At 41.0% G+C, this 21,639-nt stretch overlaps 2 protein-coding genes across 2 annotated transcripts in view; both read left to right on the top strand.

Annotated features, from left to right (window-relative positions):
- arnt2 (aryl-hydrocarbon receptor nuclear translocator 2) overlaps window positions 1–4,969 on the top strand; it is a 59,353-nt gene extending 54,384 nt beyond the window's left edge. The window contains exons 18-19 of the mRNA XM_079554707.1: window positions 3,839–3,984; window positions 4,097–4,969. Of these exons, the coding sequence (XP_079410833.1) occupies window positions 3,839–3,984; window positions 4,097–4,195 (245 nt within the window). The 3' untranslated portion in view covers window positions 4,196–4,969. The remainder of the gene's footprint in view (window positions 1–3,838; window positions 3,985–4,096) is intronic.
- Window positions 4,970–12,594: 7,625 nt separating this feature from the next.
- Window positions 12,595–20,918, top strand: abhd17c (abhydrolase domain containing 17C, depalmitoylase). Its single transcript, XM_079554754.1, has 3 exons — window positions 12,595–13,424; window positions 16,492–16,671; window positions 19,427–20,918. Exons 1-3 carry the CDS (start codon window positions 12,940–12,942, stop codon window positions 19,644–19,646), a joined length of 885 nt encoding a protein of 294 aa, XP_079410880.1. The 5' UTR covers window positions 12,595–12,939; the 3' UTR covers window positions 19,647–20,918.
- Window positions 20,919–21,639: the final 721 nt, after the last annotated feature.

Here is a 21,639-nt window from a genome sequence, read left to right as displayed (position 1 = left end):
TTTGATGGGATGATATTATTTATATAGCTTCAATGTGGACATAAATATACAGTGAAAAAGCTGAATTGAAGTGATGTTGCCTTTATTTTAAATTCAATACGCAGGTTTGAAACTTTCAAAACACCGACATGTCGATTCACACAGGACAAGAATCACCTGAGAACCTTGGAGTTTGCAGAAAAGCACTAGTTAAAAAAAGGCCTTCTAAATCACACAGATACTCTGAGGACGTCGGTAATTTTTACTTTTTACCTGAGGTTTTCAGGAGAGACACTACAGGCAAACCTCTTTTTTTTCCCATTTTCAGGTTTTTGACCAATTTGGTCTCCTAACATAATTATAAGCTTTCACCTGGAAAGACAAAACAAAACTTGTCTAATTATTGCACTGATTGAATGTGTTTCCATAGATTTACATGAGCCATTTCCTCATAATGCATTTTTCTCACATTGGTGCAACAATATCTCCCCTTTACTTTAAATGTTCCAGTTCCTTGGACTTAATATGTAATATTTTTTACATTTTTTACAAGGGATTTTTCAATATCTAATCCCTAACCTGATTTATTACTAACAATGTTTTTTTTCCCACTAATAAACAGATTATTTTAAAACCAAACAACCTCCAACATCCCCTCGGAAAAAGTCTTTGTAACTAATATGTCAACAAAATAAAACCATAAATTTAAGACAAGATAATCCTTTGAGAAATTCACTTGTTACATTTGGCTCTCAATAAGATCACTCAGGGTATGCTAAATAGTTAAATAGTAAAAAGAGATCCATTAGTCAGGTTTCATTGCAGTAATATACACAATGTGGGGCGGGTTTGGCATAAAAGGCCTTATTTTTATGACAAAAACTTGGAATAATTTTTTTCTCATACCTATGCCAGTAATCTACAGCAAATTCATCTTTCTATCAGTGTATTGTAAAATGTAAAAGCAGAAATTGGTGAAACAGTCCTTTGTGTGCTGTGAACCTTTATTAAAAAGCCTTTTTATTGATTGTGAACAAGCCGACCATGACAGTGTTGCTCCTTGTAAGTGGTGAAACGTGTTCGTAAACTAGAATATAAGAACCGTGTGTTAAGAAAGTTAGTAATGACTCTCGATCACATCTAACAATTTGAAATTCACACTCACTCTTTCCTCGTAAATAGCGTGAATAGTTTAGCAGCTGTAGAGCCTAGCAGTGTATAGAGGTCATCATAACCTTTCACCATTTCAGAATTCCAATATAGCCATGTTTTGTAGGATGACTGAATGTACCGATGTAGGGAGGACCTCATGAGCCGACACATTGATTTATTATCCTTCATCTCTGGGAGAAGCCACAGAGTCTTTCGTCTGTGTAGGGGTGCTGCACTCTCAGTGGGCGGCCTCCCTTCCCTCGAGCACATTTTCTCCGCTGAAATGTTCACGTTATTCTCACCGCTTTCTTGGTGTTTTGCAATGCCTTTCTAATTACGCACAGAATAGCTTTATTAATTACTATTGGCTGATTAGTGCAGGGAACAGTAAGTGTAGTGATGCATTTGTCAAGTGCCGCTTTCAATTCTGACAGTTAATTCGCTTTGCCAACTCACAGTCACAGTAATGTGTCTGGTGGTGACAGGAATGGCATTTAGGATAATTTATTTCCATTACTGTTTTTTTTTTTTTCATGTGGTTGATCTTAAAGGCCCTGTACCTGATTTATTTATTAAGTGGAATGAAATTTTCGCTTTGACAGTAAAAGCATTTGAAGGAAAAGGCTTATGCATTTAGTCATGAAGCCTTTTTTTTCTATTGCAAACTAACCGCTAGTTTATTATTGTTTTCATTACCGTGACATGATCACAACATTCATAACAGCCTATTATTTAAAACTGAGTTGGTGCAGATTTCTAATGTGGTATCTATGGTAACCGTCATAATGCAGAACTTGGACTTGGTTTATGATTAATATCTCTGTAATGGCTGTACTTATCCATGTGAAACAAACTGTCACAAAGTTCAACATCTTCCCTCTCAGCACATACAGTATGAACTAAGGCAGGCAAGTTTGCGTCGTGGAGGGCAAATTTTCACCATTGCCAAAACATCCAAGGGCCGAACCTCAACATTGTAGCCTAAAGTAAAGAACTACAGTATTTTCTGCAAATGCCAATGTTTTCATCAACCATAACCCTTGGATGACAAGTCGAGGACCCTAATAAAACTGTAATTTGTCATATATTGTATAAAATATTGTATTTTCCACACAAGTTTTTGTTGAACAAGCAGTAGATTTCCCTTTAAGACTGAAATTATGATCAAAACAACCCAATAATATTCATTTTAACAGACACAGTTAGTGTTTCCATGCAGTTTCAGATGGAAAATATTTAATAAAATATAGCCTATAGACTCGCGACCCACTGAAAATAGTTTCGTGACCCACTTTTGGGTCCCGACCCACCAGTAGAGAACCATTATTTACCATTATTTGACCAAGAGGGATGTTCTGACAGGACACTTTTAAAATTCTGACACTATTTCTCACATTTTTAGACTACTTTAGCAGGTATTTGATCTTTTATTTGTACAATAATATTTCTCAAAATCATCTTGGGGGCCAGAGGTTCTGTGCTGGAGGACCGGATTTGGCCCATGGGCCTGGCGTTGCCTACCCCTGAACTAAGGTCACATGACTGTCTCATAAAGGTGTTCAAAAGTGGAGACAATGTTGGTGATGATGTATGTTGGTCAGATGAAAGGACTTGTAGCCATAACATGAATATGTCAGGTTTGCAAATCCAATAATTTCCAAATAATGATCAGGGAAAACATTGAGAGATTTTCTGTTTAGAGGTTTCTTTCTGAATCATTCTAGAATGTTGTGAATGCAATTGGCAAAGCTGCCACGCAATTCAAATCGGCGGGAGCGTCACAAGATGGATTTTTGTAACTTTGTGAACTCAAATCTTGCAACAGTCCAGCTTGCATCATAAGGTAAACATTCAACAACTTTTACAGCACAGAGAGAAGTGAGAGAAGTGAGAGTACACCTTTCCCACCAATCTTGGCTTAAAAAAAGGTCGGAAAAGACTGGGATTTTCAAACTGTGATACGTATTGGGCTTCTGACCCTAACCTTCTGGACTTGTTTTAATCCTTGTGGTACTTGGAAGGTCAAACACACTGCCTGACCAAAACAAGTGTCCACCTGGATGTAATTAACTGTTCTTATCTGGGGTTGCTGTTGTTGGTCTGGTCTAGATTCTTCAACAACACTGTGTGCCCAAAGAAAGAGATCAGCTGAACATCCTGAAACACCAAGTTACTCCATCAATGGATTTCTTTTTCCCTGATACACAGGCATGTTCCAAGATGACAGTGCCAGGATTCATGGGGCTCACATTGTAAAAGAGTGGTTCAGGGAGCATGACCCATCCTTTTCACACACGGATTCGGAATCCTTAACCCTTAACCCCATTGAGAATCTTTGGGATGTGCTGCAGAAGGCTTTGTGCAGCTCCCATCATCAATACAAGATCTTGGTGAACAATGAATGCACTACTGGATCTTTTGCCATTGCAGAAGTTTATTGAGACAACGCCACAGCAAATGTGCACTGTAATCAAAGCTAAAGGCGCTGCAACCAGATATTAGAGTGTGCGACCTTTTTCTTTGTGGTGTCTTTTTTGGGGGGGCAGGCAGTATATCTTATCAGTTGTTTTTTGTGTGAAATGTATAAGAATCAATACCCTCAATGACATAAGGACGTTTGAGACACAGACTAAACGCTCTGTGATGGTCCACGTTCGATTCACAAGACAAACTAACCTTGATTTTGTTATTGTTGTCCTCCATTTAGACGTGTCAGGAGAGAGCAGTCAGAGCGGCACACAGTTCCAGGGGCGTCCCAGTGAGGTGTGGTCCCAGTGGCAGAACCAGCACCACACCCAGCAGACGGGGGAGACGCACACGCACACCACCCCCAGCCAGAGCGAGGTCTTTCAGGTAACAGACCAGTCAAAGTCAAGCTCAACGCATCCGGAAGAGCTGTTATGAGGTGCTGAACGAGCTCTCAGGTCTTCTAAGTTTTGTTCTTTGCTGTACGTCTCCTCCTCAGGACATGTTACCGATGGCAGGGGACCCCACCCAGGGAACAGCCAACTACAACATCGAGGACTTCGCCGACCTGGGCATGTTCCCTCCCTTTTCCGAGTAGCCCCGCCCCTTCCCGCGGACTCGTTCATCTAGCTGTCATGTCTGAGCAGCACGTACCTCATCGGACTCCTCAATGCACTGAAGCTCCATCTGCTCTCTTATGTCCATGACCTGCGCTGTCCAGGAACCTGCAGCTGAAGAATACTGTGGCTCTCCGAAACTGGTCACATGCATCACGTCCATTCATATGGGACATTATAGGACGGCCCTTGGTCAGAAGCGCCACCCGTCGTCCTGGGAACATTCAGTGTTTTGTATAGCATCCAGATACTTTGTGGACCGTTTGTTGTGCAATGATTTATGAAGCATTCCAAGACAATGCTTACCAACCATTCCATCCTCTCATCTACTTCCATTGTGATCTGGTCTGGTCCTGGGAGGGGCCCTGATCTGGACCCTGTACTACGAAGCTGGGTCAGAGGGTTAAGGTTAGCAGGGTAACTTTAGCGCTCCTACAAAGCTGGATCACATTCTATCGAGGTAGCAAATATCCACCGCTGTTCGTTTTCTTGTTTATTCTATCCGTTTTCACGACTGGAAATTGCCTAATCTAGCAAAACTCCATCTTGTTAATGAACTACAGGAACCGCAAGATGACAGTGCTGTGGGGAAGCAGCTCTGTAGGCAGCAGCGGACACAGAACAAGCAAAGAGACAGGACGTGTGATTAGCCTGACAGGACTCATTTTTTGCTCAGTGTCCTCAGTTTTTAAATTATAATATTCAATCCGTCCAGTAATCACCGAAAAAAAGTCTCCGAGCGGTATTGATGGTATCTAGCGTCTCTTATTAGCGATCGATTTCTGTCAATGTCACACTAATGTGAAAATACAAAGCAAGACTTTATTTTGGCTACTTGCTTTTATGTTGGTAACGTAGCATAAGAACGGAGCAGAGACAGAGAAACAGGTGACATGCTTTATGTTTCTTGGTACTTTGTTTTCCAGGGCCATAACTATAATATGGGCAAACCGGGCATTTCCTGAGAGGTCCCAATTCATTTTATTCATTGTTCTCCCTAAAAATCGTTGGCATGTTTTTGACAAGAGCAAACGAACCAGCTTAAAGTGTTATTTATTGTCTAAAATGGACAATAACGCAGGAAATCAAATGTGAATTATGTAAAAAATGGATTGAATGGGGCCCCCCGCTTAATGGGAGGGTTCCTCTGAAAATGTGTCTGCCCCACTTTTGAATGACTTCTAGTGACGATGCTTCCCATATGAGATAAGGGTACACTGTTCTCATTGGGTCTTTGCTTGTCTTTATGCCCTCCTTGGTTAAGGCGCACATGCATGAAGTTAGTGTACGGACCTTCTATCTGTGATATCCAAATGAACTGACTCTGTGGTGCCTCTGGTCATGACTGGGTGAACGCACTTATAGCTCGACAGAGAAACTCATGGTTAACTCGGCCAGTTGATGAATCTCTTCGTAGAAAGGCTCATCTCTGGGTATGTCATGTCTTAAGTCTGTTAAGGTAAGCCCGACTTATCTAGTTCAACCAGCTTCGTAGTGTCCAGGTCTTGTTGATCATTCGTCAGTCCAGAACTCCACTATCTCAGTGTTTTCCATACCAAGAAAGTCATCAGGTGATGCTTGGTTTGAATGTAACTGTTTTGATTGAATAATTCTAAGCGCTGTAAATGATGCATCACAAGTCCCGCCACTCCTGACCGATGGGTACGGCAAGAACGCACAGGAGCAGGGGCATGGCTAAGGGGTTGCATAGGCCACCCCAGGTACCGCCCCACTGAGAGGGACTGAGGCAGTACATTCAACTCCATTTTACTTATACTATATCACCAATATCATGGGGAAATTGCCATAAATAAGCACAAACTTATTTATCTTAAGTGTTCCATTGCAGAAACGCAAGTGTTTTGTTCGCAATTCAGATTCTGCTCCAAGCCTAATAATGGCCAGTCCTGGTGCCAGAGGAGCTCAAACCTCGATAGAGCAACACCAGACCTAACCTTCTCTGCACTAATCGCATAAAGATGTATGGCTAACCAGGCTATCTTTATCAAACTGACAGTGTAATATGAACTCAACAGTATTCATTTCCATAACGCTGAAGTTATTACAGACCACACAAACAGAAAAATAAATCCTCGTGGTCTCGAAGGCTCCCCCCACCTGCTGCTGTCGCGGCAATGGGCTGCGGCGGACAGGTAAACGGACTGCTGCTGGCGCGACACAGGCTTTTGCTAAGAAAACCTCCGCTCAATGTCTTTTGTAAATAAAGGTGATTTTTATGTAACTGGTGTTTCTTTCACACGGTACATGTTTTTTGTGTAGATCTAATGATATGGCGTGCAGTGTGGTACATATGTAACTCTGGCATTAGTTAGTCTGTCTGTGTACACTCAGCCCTGTATGAAGTGTTCAAATGTGCCCTTTCGTTTGCGTAACAGACTTGTGCTCGTGGCAATAAACCCTTCTTTGTTACACGTCTCCACGGTCAATCTGTCGCTGTCATTGTCAGTGCGCTAATGCATTCTGTTGCAGGGACTTAATAAATTCTTGGCATTGTGGGGATGGTTTAGCAAAGACGCCACCATGGAGTCTTAGCTTGGTGATTCTTGTAGGATTTAAGCGCTGAAAATGTTCGTGAACATGAGTTTCTTTGTTAAACTGGTTGAAGAGAGGAGGGTCAGTCGCAATTTTCTTGTTTCAATAAAAGTTCAGATACAGGAGCAAATTCACCACAGTAAAAGCATCAGATAAAACTCAGACTAGTAAAAGTGTTTCACACATATTTTAAAGGAACAGGCCACCGTTTTTCCATATTGTGATATGTTCTTACCTGAGCTTAGACGAGTTGATGCGTACCTGTCTGGTCTTTGTACGTGCCCGTGGAAGAGCGTGGTAGCTTCCAACTTCACCCCCGTTTGGAGCTATAGGAATATGTCGGGAGAGGCCAAATGCTAACGACATCTTTGACCGTTGTGCGTGCCTGAGTGTACCCACAAAGACCAGACAGGTACGCATCAACTCGTCTAAGCTCAGGTAAGAACATATCTCAGTATGTAAATAATTGTGGCCTGTCCCTTTAAAAAATTTAAAACGTTAAATGTGCAGTATTTCTATGTAGAATTGCAGTTGTTATCAAACCAGCTGGTGTTTTTGTGACTTTGTTGTGATGTTTCTGATCAGATCAACTTCACTGCCGGTTTGGATTCACCCAATGGTCAAAGTACACCAATAAAACTAAAAGTTGCACAACCAAATTATTACTTTAGTGAAAGTACTAAAGTGTTTGCTTTCAAACATGCTTAAATATGCGAAGTAGTTAAAGAAACTACTAAAGGAACCACTAAAAATCACACCCACAAAGTCCCTGTAAAATCAATGTTAGTTGAAACTATTGAATTGTTCTTTTAGTAAGACAGAAGGATTGTTTACCTGGTTTACTTGATTTGATTAGGCTACTTCCTGAAATGCATCAACAACGACCGGGACGGTGTCATACAGTTTACAAAGTACAGTAAAAGTACCTAACATTTTTCCTTAATTGCTCCTTAATTTTGTTAGGAATAGTTTGATAGTTTTTTGGTTATCTGTGCGCATCGGTGATATGGCCACAGAGCGATCAGATTCATTTTTGTTTCTATCTTTCTTTTGTTTTTTCAAATGATAAATAGTCACATTTATAAAGTGCATTTCTACCTGCCTTAGGCACTAAAAGCGCTTTACATCAGGGAACCAGTCATCCATTCACACTCTCATTAATACACAGACACTGTGTCTGGGTACACTGGTCGAAACGCCGACCCTTCGGTCAAAAGACGACCCGCTCGACCAACTGCGCCACTATCGCCCCAGTTACTTCTGAAGTTTTAGAAATGGCATGCTTGTATCATGTCTATGGCAGTGGTTTCCAATTGTCGAGTGACGCCAAGCCCCAGGGTCACAGGATCATTTTCAGTGGGTCTCAGGCCAAAAATGATTAGATACATTATTTTGATAGTTTGATCAGTCATGCCCAGTGCTTTAATCAACTGAACTATGTGACAAATTGCTCTGTTTTGATGTAATAGCACACTGTCAGACTGCAAAAAAAAGTCTCTGTGAGTTGAAATTAACATTTTAACTTGGGTCACAGCGTGTCACTATGTGTTGAATATGTCCCAATGAGCTGGGAATGACTCCATTGTAGTTTGACACGAGCCTTTGAATATCCTTTTACATAGAGCTTGGACAAAACCGTATGAGCCCCCCTGGCTGCCCCAGACTCTGCCTTGGATGTTGATGGCACCGTGCTCTGGTCCTCTGATGCCTGCAGCTGTCCCACTTCCTGGCCTCACGACAATCTCAGTCACTGGGAACATGGCCGCCGCATCCTCCCCACGCAGCCATGGGGTTTTGAGTTTCACTGACAGCTGGAGAACACACTCAAAAAAGGAACAAAGTGATTTATCTTCATCTTTCCCATGGACTGTTTGGAAGTTTTAAATATTAAGAGTTTCAAGGCACGACCAAGGCTAATCAGCTACTAAGCAGTGTGAATAATTTAAATGAAATACCAACAGGCTCTGTACACGGAATGTTTCTTGTTTATTCCTGTGGAGTTAGCTGTGTCTCGCTGAAATAAATTCATATTTAAATAGTACGTGGCAGAAAACATGGGAAATCACTTACAATATGTTAAAAGCTTTACTCACAATGCAAATACTTCAACAGAGGAGACTCCCATGTTTATAAATGTAGATGTTTCAAGGTTGAACATAACAAAATGGTGAAATTGCACCAATACCTGAAATCCTTAACTTAAATTTTTATAAAGATGAATGGGTTTAAGATGATCTTAAATGTATTTGTTTAAGTATAGTAAGTATTCAACCTGTTTTTGCATTCATTTCATGTAAAATAATAAGAAATTTATGATGAAAACCATTAGATAATCTTTGAAAAGAGTGATAAAAAGGGCCGCGATGTGTTGGACTTTGGGAATGGCTGTTCTATCATTTTAAGCAGAAAAGTATATTTGTAGTGCCATAATCTGAATAATGGGAAGGGTTGGGGAGTAGCTAAATACATGTATTTAGAATACTCATATTAAGCAACTGTATTCAGGTACTGTTACACTTTCATTTGAGAATATTTAGAATACAGTTACTTTCCAGAAAATATATTCATTAGATTATAGCTTCATTTTGCACAACATCATTAAGAAATAACTTTTAATGATGACCTGTTTTTCCTCTAAAAAGATAAAGATTTAAAACGCCTTATACTACAGTTCCTACAAACAATACATGTGTGCGTACAGCACATTTGAAAAAAGTTATTGAATTCCTAGTTATTGGTAAATACATTGTATGTAAATACATCCAAGAAGTGTAGCCTATATAAATTGAATGCCATATTTATACATATGGCAACGGTGACGCAGATGGTAGAGCGGGTCGTCTCATGATCGGAAGGTCGGGGGTTCGAATCCCACCTCCTGAAAGTGCACACTGTCGTTGTGTCCTTGGGCAAGACACTTCACCCACATTGCCCCCAGTGTCTGCGTACATTGATGTATGAATGAGAGTGTGAATGGGTGAGTGGATCCTTGCTGTAAAGCGCTTTGAGTGCCTAATGTAGGTGGAAAAGCGCTATATAAGTTGAGACCATTTACCATTTACCATACATGGATATAATGAAAATCAACATGAAAATATTCTAAGTATTCAGAACACAATGCTCTGATTGGATAACGTAATGGAATACATTACAAAATACATTTTATGGCAAGTATTCTATAACTTCTTACAGTCATAAAGTATATTCTCCCCAACACTGAGAAGCTTTATTTTGGTGACCATGGGAGACAAAATCTGGTTGAAAAATAACTTAAAAATAATGTTTCCCAAGTGAATAAGATAAAAAATATAGTGAGCAGAGATATGAGCACACTGTTATCACAAGGAACCATTACAATGATTTAAAAGCTTCATAGTCGATAATGTGAACTCCAGTGAAAGAGATAAATTATAGGATGACTATATGCAATTTCATCATAAAGAGGGTGTTATCTCTCTAGACACACAGTGTGTCCCGTACCAGGCTGTTTCGGCCCGGGCTCGTAAATTCACATTTGCATGAGGATGCTACAAGCCTTTGATTCAACACCTGGCACAGCGAGGCACAGGAGCTGCTCTGCAACATAAGTATCCTTCAAAAAAACTGCATCAGAGAGTGGAAGCTGTAAAGGAAGAAGATTGGTGCACTTCACAGATACGTGCAAGTGTACGTTTTTGTCAGAGGCGGGTAGTAGCATACTCCATCACAGTGTGAACATGCATAATTCTTACATTATTTATGTGTACTGACATTATTTATTTAGTGAGAAAAAGAACCCATTGACAAATAATCGTTTGAATTTCAGAATTTATTACTTGTTTCTCTACAGTCTAATATAGCAAAGAGATATATGAGTAAACAGCATGGTGATAAGGAGAGGGGTGGAAATGAAATGAAAAGTGCAATATATATAATGTGATGGGATGATGGAGGGAGGATGAGTAGGGGTTGGGTAAGCCGTTACTCAGCATTCCACCTGCAAACCCACGTGCTGCAGCGCTCGCATTACCGTCTCCACACAAGGGCGAGGGAGAGGAGCTCGCTGGTCTTTAAAGCCTTAAGGAAAGAGTTGCTCCACAAAAACACAATTCAAGCACAAAACGATTTACTCAAGCACAGTGATTAATTTTACTGACTAATAACCTCTAGTATCTGCTCAGAGTGACACAGAGCAGACACCAAGTCAGTGTAAATATTTGTGTAACCGATACGCACAGAGCAAAAAAAGGCCATTTGTCTTTCTGAGAGGAAATTTTGGAATAAAAAAGGTGGAGCCATTGACAAGGTCAGCCCTTCATCGCTGGAGTTCATTCTTGTGGAGAGAAGTGAAATGCCCCTATGGCCCTTTTAAAAACAACCCAGGGCAGATGATGGCTTTCTCTCTATATATAACTGAGAGCTTACACACATATTTAGTAAAAAGCGCAGCGTCTTCTTTTTCCACCTGATGTTTTCATGTTCATTAAATGGCTTTAAAGTCATTATTTGATCTACTTCAAATGTGGTTGTTTTCAATTATTATGAAGTAAAAAAAAAAAAGACTTTAAAGAAAAACTACTTAATTTTTAGTGCCTCCTCAGCTCATTGTCGGGGGCTGATAGGGGAAAGCATGTTTGATTTGAAGAGGGTTTGAACATGTGCACGTGCTCTCGCTGCGGGGCTGTCGCTGTGCTGTGGAGTGTGTGAGGGAGATATATGGGATTTGCATAAGCCGCTGTGTGCCGGGGCTGTGCGCTTGGTGGTGCACAGCCCAGTGTTTACAGCCCGGGTGTCTCCACACTGACAGATTTATCTGAAATGTGCCGCCTTATTAAATTCCCCCAAGACAAACCGCAAACAGAAAATGGATGCTATTTCACCGCTTTCAAATCTATATTCTACTTGTTCTGACTAACTAACAGTGCTCCGTAAAAGTGAGAGGCTTTGGCTGTGGTACCAGGCCCATGTGCTATAGTGAGCAGAAGATTTTTGTATTTCTTTATTTTATCATTATTATTTTCATTTATTAAATTAGAGATATTTGCCCTCTATGTACAATTCATGTTTTAACCAGAGACTCAGTGCAACCTGTCAGGAGAAATGGACAACCCCAGTGCAGCTGATTCGGAGGAAACTGGAGGTTCCACAGGTGGTCATGTTTCTGAACAAAGTAGCTTGATGGAGTATTTTTAAAGTATAGCAGGTGATTTCACAGCAGCACAGCAACAGGAATGAGTGCCAATGTTGAAGCTGTGACTATTTTTATCTTTCAAAAGTGAGGGTTCTATAGAATACTGTAAGTGCCAACCCTCTATACAGCGGTATATGTGCTATTTTGAATGTAGCACAGTTCCTCCTGTTGAGTCCAGTTGTCGAATGAGCCCAGCAGTGATGGCACCTGCAGAGTTGATATAACCTGATAATGCTGCTATTATCCCCAGGCCTGTCTGAGCTGTCACCACCGCAGCACTGATTTGCTAATGTGCAGTGATTAACCCTGCAGACAGTCACATAAGTCTGGCTGGAGAACCCGGACCTGTATAAGTCCCACTGGTTCCAGATTCCCTGACCATGTGACCACCAAACATGTATGAAGTTGGATCACTGCTGGTCCACAGGCCTATTGGAGCAGGTCCAGGCATCAGTCTTGTGAGTTCTACTGAGACAAAAACCCTTTTGATGAATAAAATGAATATAAACTACTTAACTTTGTAAAATGTTTAATTACACCCACACCTTCATAATAATATATATTTTAAAAAGGCCAAACACAAAAGCAAAAAAAAAAGATGCACAAGGGAGCTTTGACCTACGTCATCAATGTGCGACTTTCACTTTACCAAGCTGACCGATACGCGGAAGAAGAGCTTTGTGTTTGGTGATAGCCAACAACAAAACACTACGGTGATATTTGCGAACAAAGAACTGCATTTTTAAGAAACTACAAATATGCGCTGGAGTTTGAACTGTATCCAGAGGACGTTAGGCGGCGGATGTAAAGAAGATGTCTGAGTAAGGTCGATGTTCTTTGGGCTCCACTGTTAGCTGTTAGCTGTTAGCATTGTGCACCTGTCACCCATATCCTGCTCCTCTCCTGCTTCTGTCCTGCTCCAGCATGCTCCCGTCTAACAAATAGCACCGCCACAACCGGTCTGTGTTTGCTGGGACTCATTTAACACTTGACTGCGGCCAGATGCCCGAGCAAGGTCCCAGGATGAACGGCTTTTCCCTTGGCGAGCTGTGCTGGCTCTTCTGCTGTCCGCCCTGTCCCAGCCGCATCGCAGCTAAACTGGCCTTCCTCCCGCCGGAGCCCACATACTCCGTGCACACGGATGCTAACGGAGTGAGTAGCCTGCACCTCACGGACCGGGCGGACTGGCAGTACTCACAGCGGGAGCTCGATGCAGTGGAGGTGCTAAGCACTAGGAGCAGCCGAGGGAACCGCGTCAGCTGCATGTTCGTGCGCTGTGCACCCAACAGTCGCTACACACTGCTCTTTTCTCACGGGAACGCCGTGGACCTGGGCCAGATGTGCAGCTTTTATATCGGACTAGGTTCCAGGATTAACTGCAACGTGTTTTCATATGACTACTCGGGCTATGGCGCCAGCAGCGGCAGACCGTCCGAGAAGAACCTGTACGCGGACATCGAGGCCGCTTGGCAGGTGCTCAGGAACAAGTGAGTATAGTTCAGCTCCCCGTTTCTGCCTCGACACATTGCTGTCCCAAACCAATAGCTACTGTAGAGAAGTGGCTCCTCTTCATCACATGAGATCTTTGCAGCTTCAACCACACTAAAGATTCAACAGGTACACACAGACTGATGTGCAACAGGTGTAAGTCTTCCTCAAACAGGATGGACAGCTTTTACAATGGGGTAACATTGTACAACTGAGTACTATTATATATCTATATCTATATCTATATCTCTCTCTATATTGCTGGGTTGCAGGTGACATCACAGCATTCTAAAGGCCTATTCTAATATATAGAGGAAAAATTATTTTGTTTTTGAGGACATTTTTGGCCGTGTACAGAGAGATCATGGACCCAGTGACTGTTATTAATGATATTTTTTTAAATTCATATATTTTCTTTTTAGCTACGACTTGTGAAAGTGTAATGCTGTTAATAGGAATAACTGGCTCCTGCCCCGCTGGGTCCGATGACATCATATTCTAGAACCTGCAACCCAGCAATGTCCGTCCGTCCGTCCTTTTTTCTTAGTACAATAATAAACCAAAATGAATAGTAGACAAAGCTCTAGCCAGACTCTGTGAGACGAGTTAGTACTAGAGTTACAGGACACATATTTGTAAGACAGTTCTTCCAAGAGGCTTTATTGATGTTCTTTGTCCTTGTCACAGATGAACGATGTATTGACAATTCCGAATGTCACAGATGAGTTTTTCCAACACTTTTCCTCTGCACCAGACTTGCTCCGGGCGGTCATTATTACTTGCTCTCCCTGTGGGACATTTGCGTTCAGTCCATTTTCATTTTTTCCTGGCGAAATCGTTAAATAGCTGCAGAATTCAAATGTTTTTGATGAAGCTGCTCATGTGGACTTGGTGACCCCTGTATGGCTCACAGCCGACAAGTAGCACAAGTCCCATATTACAGCCTATTCATTGATGATAATGGGCTATAAGAGTGTCGCCTATCAAATCTTGATGATACATTTCAGACTTTAAGCAGCCCTTTTCATGCCAATAGCAAAGTGTTAATTATGTCTGGCCTGGACTTCGTGTCTTTTAAATAGACTTTACTCTTATAGTCATTCAATTTATGAGTGCAGTAGATAAAAGGCCAGTATCAGTCTTGTCCACCACCTGTCACTCGCTCAGTCATGACTTAATTGATTGGAATATCCTGGTCATTGCATTGAAACAAAACAAACTAACAAAAAGCTCCATATAAGATGAAAAGAGAGTGGGACCTCAGCATACATAACTGTCTGTCTCTATAGCCACACTGACTGGAGGACAATCTAGACATATATATAAGTACATTGCCCAGGGACATAAAACAATGCGCCGAGTCAGCTGATGTCGCCTCAACTGACTGCACCACTTTTGCTTCAGACAAGAGTTTCCATTTCAAAATAGAATATCACTACTCTTTAGTTTTTCTTACACAAAAATCAAATATCAAAGTGCTCAGGACTTGAAGTTTAGGTAAGATAAAAGGCTCTGTAATGTTGTAGAGCATGATGTTAACTTCCTAGAGTTATGACTGTTTCCTGTCTGTGTTTTATTATGGAAAGTTAGCGGCGTCTTGCTGAAATATATTTACACAGTACATTGGTGAGTGAGTGGGTGATTGGTTCCTTCTAAAGAGCTTTGGGCCTAATGAAGGTAGAAAAGTCCTATATATATATATATATATACTACTGTTCCAAAGTTTGGGACAACTTAAAAGGTCCTTGTTTTTAAAGAAAAGTACTGATTTTTTCAATGAGGATTAGAGAAGAGAGCATTAAATTAATCATAAATACAGTCTAGACATTGTTAATGTTGTTAATGCCTATTCTAACTACAAACGGATGATTTTTAATGGAATACCTACATAGGTGTGCAGAGGCGCATTTCTAGAAACCTAAAACACATTTCTGTTGAATAATTACTTAGAGGGGGGGTATTATGCAAAATCAACTTTTTCAAGCTTTACATCATGTTATTATGTCATTCCCTCATTAAAAACATGCCTGAAGTGTTGCCTTGGCACATTCACGTATTTTTGATTTATTGTTGAATTACTATTGTTGTTTAGCGTTTAGGAAACAAAAAACTTATGAAAGAAAAACCAAGGCACTCTGGACTACCTGAAATTCTGCATTTTTTAATTTATTTTGCTTGGCGTCGTGGGCCACCGTTACCGTTAAACAATACCATTATGGTATAGTGTAGGTGCTTCTGGTATAGAAATAATAAATATCTGTAGAGACCAAGTTTCGAAGCCTGTTGGGTCCAGGGACAACATTTAAGGAAGTTACTTGGTCGATTTTTTTTTTTTACCAGCCCTATCCCCTAGTGGTGGACCTGTTGAACAGACTCCTTAAATCAGTGACATGAAACCCCAAAACAACAGTGTAGACCTATAGGCCAATATATAAAAGAAAATATAACAAAATACAAATATATATATTAAAAATAGAAAGCAACATATATACATATTGCAAAAATGAGTGTAATCAATTTCTGCATTCAAACCAGTAAATGAAAATGTTAACAGAGAATTGACTTGGATGATATTCTGTTTCTTTACTTGTATGAATCACTTTTCTGTGATTGGTGGCTGAACTGCATAAGCCTGAAAAGTGTTTCCATGACCTCGGTATTTGGTATTTTCAAATAGACATTCAAGTTGTTACGAGCTCTGAATGAAGTCAGTCTAAAAGTTATCCTTCGCCTCCTTGTGTGATTGCCTAATTCCTTGTAATTTTAGCCAAATTGATATTATTGTTTCATCTCTTCAAACACTGCTGCGTTTTGAGGAATCATTTTCAACCCCAGAAAAATAAACTAAGTCATTTTTTTGAGGCTTTCTATTATGTTTTTTGTTTTCCTATTTTCTTGAAGTCCGTAGGGAAATAGGAAGCTTGAAGTCTTACAATCCTATCCAAATGCCTCACCATAAACTGCTCTTCAGGCTGTCTTTTTGAGGTGGGGTAATGTAATCGTGAGTGCAGTAGAAGCCTGGAGCGCTGCGGTCAGGTTCTCTGGGTAACCATTGTTCTTCTGTAGGTACGGCGTGGCTCCAGAGAACATCATCCTTTACGGCCAAAGCATCGGCACGGTGCCAACGGTGGACCTGGCGTCTCGGTACGAGTGTGCGGCCGTTATCCTCCACTCCCCGCTCATGTCCGGCCTCAGGGTGGCCTTTCCCGACACACGCAAGACCTACTGCTTCGATGCCTTCCCCAGGTACCGGCGCCGACTCCTAGCTGCCACCTATAAAATGATCCGAAATGGTCTTACCTCATTCTCTGACACCTCACATCTCAAATCACCACCACATGTGTCTGTCTGAACCGTCTCTTAAAAGTTGACGTGATATCTCGGATTTCCGATTACCCTGAGCTCACAGACCAGGGGCCTCATTTATAAAACTGTGCAAAAGTGAAAAGAGTGTAGGAACGTAGCATGACCCGTCCTCACGACAGACTGCTGATCGTTTCATTTTTATTTGCCAGGTAAATTTTGGGTTTGCCTAAAATCCCCACATGATAAACTCCATTGGGCACCAAACCTATAGTTCAGTGCATGCGGTGCAGTGTTAATTTGGTCGACTCAAATATTTATTAGGGACGATCCACTTTTGTTACGATCCGATACATATCACGATACCCCGGGGCCGATCCGATACGTATTGCAATACAGTTACTTAATTACAACAAGTGATATGTTTACCTTAAAATGTATAGAAACTCAAGTGCTGACATTGAAAAGAGCATTAACACCAAATGTAACAAAGTGCTGTGTAGCGGTTACTGGAAAACCATGGAGTGTATGATTAAAAAATGCCTCCAAACACACATATTTAAAGTATTGCAATACTTGATAAAGTATCGATTCTTGGTATTGCAGCACATACACAAGTATTGCGATCCAAGTCTGATCCGATATTTTGTCCCAGCCCTAATATTTAGTCCACTAAAATTGAACTAAAACTAAATTAAACGTTTTTCATGAGACTAAAACTATGACTAAAATGTCCAGATATTTTAGTCGCCTATATAAGACTAAATAAAAATGAGAAGAAGAGACTAAAATCATCCAAACTTCTGTTGACAAGTCTGAAAGAGCCTCATTTATTTATTTTTGTCAAAGGAACAGCTCTGAGCTTTGTTCATGTGGGAGCAGCTCCATGAAGCAGAGGACCTTGATTAAAAATGATTATAATGAATATTATAAATGCTAAGTTGACTAAATTTACTTGCAATTTTAGTCGACTGCTACTTTTTTTGACAAAACCTCACACTGATGCGGTGTGAGTGTCCGGTTGTCGGCATGCACGTAGATCTATGCGCACCAATGATGACCGCAACGCTTTGGAAAGGTTCAATTAATCAATCAAAGTTTATTTATATATCACCTTACAACAACACAAGGAAGACCAAGGTGCTTCACAGAAAGATAAAACAACTTTAAACACACAAAAATCATTACATGCTAGACATAAACAAGTGCGTTCGAAGTATATAAGCTAGTTTGAAAAGATGAGACTTTAATCTGGACTTATAAAGGGACAGATCCGTGAGAACACGCAGACTGAGGGGCTCAGTTGTAATTGTTTTACACAAATCATGTTTCTTTGCCTTTCTCCGATGTAAATAGAGTTGAAATGAACAATTTCAAAAGTGCTCCAATCATGACGTCATCAAACTGCCTTCCCCTCGCTGCTTTCCTCTTCTTGTCACTTTGTGTTTCTGAAAAGAGCGCATCTTGTACATCAGCTGTATAGTTTTGTTGTTTTGTATAAATACCACCACCAGTTTCTGCCTCATTTTGTGCAAATGCACCACTCAGGTGTTTCTAGCCTGAAATGAAAAATGGTTGCCTGACTGAAGTAACCTTTGAAAACATTGTGCACCACACAGGAGGTACCTTGCACGGCAACATCACACTATTTTAAGTTCTTGATGACGTCCTGGATTCAAGTAACCAATGTGGAGTTAAGCGCATCTTCACAAAATAAAGTCATATTTATCACAGTGCAAACAATTAAAACTATCTGGTGGATGGATAATCACTTGTAACCTGTTGAAATCGTTATGGCAAGGCAAGTTTATTTGTAGAGCACAATTCATACACAAGTCAATTCAAATTGCTTCACAGTTGCATAAATACATGAAAGCAAATAGAATCAATAAAAACATCAACATAAAATTAATCAATTACAGTAAAATGCAAGATTGCAGATAAAATACTTTCAATCATATGCTTGGGCAAAAAGAACTGTTTTCAGCCTGGATTTGAACATTGTCTGTCTCACATCCTCATGAAGAATGTTCCAGATTTTTGCTGCATGAAACTGAAACGCAGCCTCACCATGTTTAGTCCTGACTCTGGGAACCACCAGGAGACCACTCCCTGAAGTTCTCAGGGATGGTTCATACAGCTGTAACATGTCAGAGATGTACTTTGGTGCTAAACCATGAAAAGACTTGTACACAAGCAGAGCTGTTTTAAATTCTATTCTGAGTGACAGGAAGCCAGTGCAGAGACCGGAGCACTGGACTAATATGGTCGTATTTCCTGCTTCTTGTCTGGACTCGAGCAGCAGCGTTCTGGATGTACTGCAGCTCTGACAGCTCGTTTAGAGAGGCCAGTGAGCAGCCGTTACAGTAGTCTAACCTGCTGGAGACAAATGCATGGATAAGTCTCTCTAAGTCTGGTTTGACACTCTTCCGATCTTAGCAATGTTGTGTGGCTGTTTAAGTTCAGGTCTGAGTCCATGATTATGCAAAGACTTAATTGGTAGTGACTAAAACAGTATGTCATTCTAAAAATGTGTCAACCCCACCCTGGACCTGTAACATTACCCAGCCTTACTGATCCCTGCCTGCCATTACTCTCCTCATAAAACATCCAAGGCCAAACAACAGACCGGTCGTTGAGTGACCTCCATTTGCCTCTGCCTGTATCAACCTTCCTCTGTGTCCTCCTCTCGCTGCAGTATTGACAAAGTGTCCAAGGTGGCCTCTCCGGTGCTGGTGATCCACGGGACGGAGGACGAGGTGATCGACTTCTCTCACGGGCTGGCCATGTACGAGCGCTGCCCGCGGGCCGTGGAGCCGCTGTGGGTGGAGGGCGCGGGCCACAACGACATCGAACTCTACGCGCAGTACCTGGAGAGGCTAAAGCAGTTCATCTCCTTCGAACTGTCCGCCTCCTGATGCAGTCACACTGTCCCTTTAAGTGTCCCGGGACTGTCCTGCGGGGGGGTGAGGTCGCGGGGGGGAGTGTCATTCCCTCCCGATTTGGACCGTTTTCTGAAGTCCGCATGCCCAAATATTAAGGTAACACTACTCGGACAGATAATTTTAGCATTTTGTTCGATCGACCTTATTTTGCAATCGACTTTTCTTTAACTTTAGCATCGAAAAGTTTACAAAATTGTACCCTAATATCCGAGCCCCCGCTTTTACCCCTGTCCCAGACCTACTCCACTCCCAACTTTTTCAGTATAAATCTGTCAAAGTGATCTGCCAATACTAATCTCATGTGAAAATGCATCTCGTTTTTCTGTTTTTTGATACAGGAGCCTTTTTAAAAAAATGTGTCCCTCCAAAAAACTATATAAGGCGGGATATGAAGCTGCTAAGTTTCTGGTTGGTCCACTGTTTTCATATTGGGTTCTTGAAGCTTTTTGGTCGTAAGTCGTCCTGCCCCAGTGGTGGCTCAGACTGAAGTTTTTTGTTTTGTTTTCATTGTATGTTGTCATTGTCCCTTCTTTTACTGCTGTTTTTTGGTACTTTTTCCACATAGAGGTACAAAAATGAAGAGATAAGTAGTAAAACGTACAGAATATGGATTGAGATGGAACTATTGCGTGTTTTTGTAATCATTTTTTTAATGAACTGCCTTCTCCATAATTTGCCTACGAGACAAGAGAGTCCCAGACCAATGACTTGACTCCATTCTGACCAAATGTACGGGGCTTTCTCATCAAACACTAAGGCAGACCCCTCGACACTGCTGAAACCCCTCCAACATTTTCTTTGATTTTTATGCCTGTATTTTTGTTTTGTTTTTATCTAGTGAAGAAAATCTCTTTTGCACCATAAATGATTTTGTGATTAATGTAGTTGTTCAGTTGCACTTTGATTGTGCAGATCATTTCAGGTATAATATAATATAATAATTTGTTCTATTAAAGCCACACTGCGAAACATCCCAGTTTATACGGTGACCTAGAGACACATGCCATCAGCGATGCTCGATACAGACAATGATATTTTAGCAGCGAGGACCTAGTGTATTCAAACCTGAGCAGCAAATGCTTCGCTTCAAGTCCAGCTGGATATTACTGTGCTAATGCCAACGCAATCCCTCTTGTTCTTGCTGACTTGCTGGTCAGTAACTAAGAAGGTTTATTAAATAGAGTTTTTGAGGGTCTGTAGTTTACTTGAGTTGTATTTTTTACTCCACTACATTTGAAAGTGTAATATAATACTCCACTACATTTGTATAGTAGGTCAAAAGTAAATGTGTTTTGTTTATCTTTACTGGCTATTATGCCAAAATGACTTTCCAGATCTTTTTACCATGTTACCATGTGTCTTGAGCTCGCATCTTTGAGTAATCTTTAGATATACCTCCGAGGAAATTCTTGTGTGGCAGCTTCTAGAAAAGCTCCTCTTGAGGTCCTACGAATACAGATAATGCTTTCCTCACCCCCTGATCCTTTGCTGGGCTTAATCCTCTCATTGTGAAGTAAAAACACTAATTACAGCATCATCACTACAGCCACATGTGCCCAGGGGTGATATATTAATATTTTTTCTCTCTTTGTTGAAACAGCTGCGCAGCAAAGGGGAGCAAGAGGAAGGAAAGTGGGAAGGGATTACGGTAGCTCACTTGGAGGATCAGGAAATGAAACTGCTGGATGTTTTGTTTCAGCTGTTTTAGGCCAATATTGCATTTTCTTACCAACAAAGTGTAACATTATGATGAAAATGTAACGTTATTACTAAATACTGGCCAAAAGCTTGACACTTCCTCTTTAAAAGCCTTAAAATACACACTCCAGAACAGTAGGTGGCGCTGCGCAGACATACTGACAATGCCATTGACTCCAGATAAGGAAGAAAGTTTGTGCCTGACGTCTCGCCGTACTGATTTTTGTGTCTCCAAGTTATTTTTCATGCCACTTTTTAAACTGATTTG

Source organism: Gobius niger, assembly GCF_951799975.1.
Source record: "Gobius niger genome assembly, chromosome: 4".
In the NCBI taxonomy this organism is placed as follows: Eukaryota; Metazoa; Chordata; class Actinopteri; order Gobiiformes; family Gobiidae; genus Gobius; species Gobius niger.
Note: the sequence above shows the minus strand (reverse complement) of the source record. Positions and strands in the feature narration are given on the sequence as shown.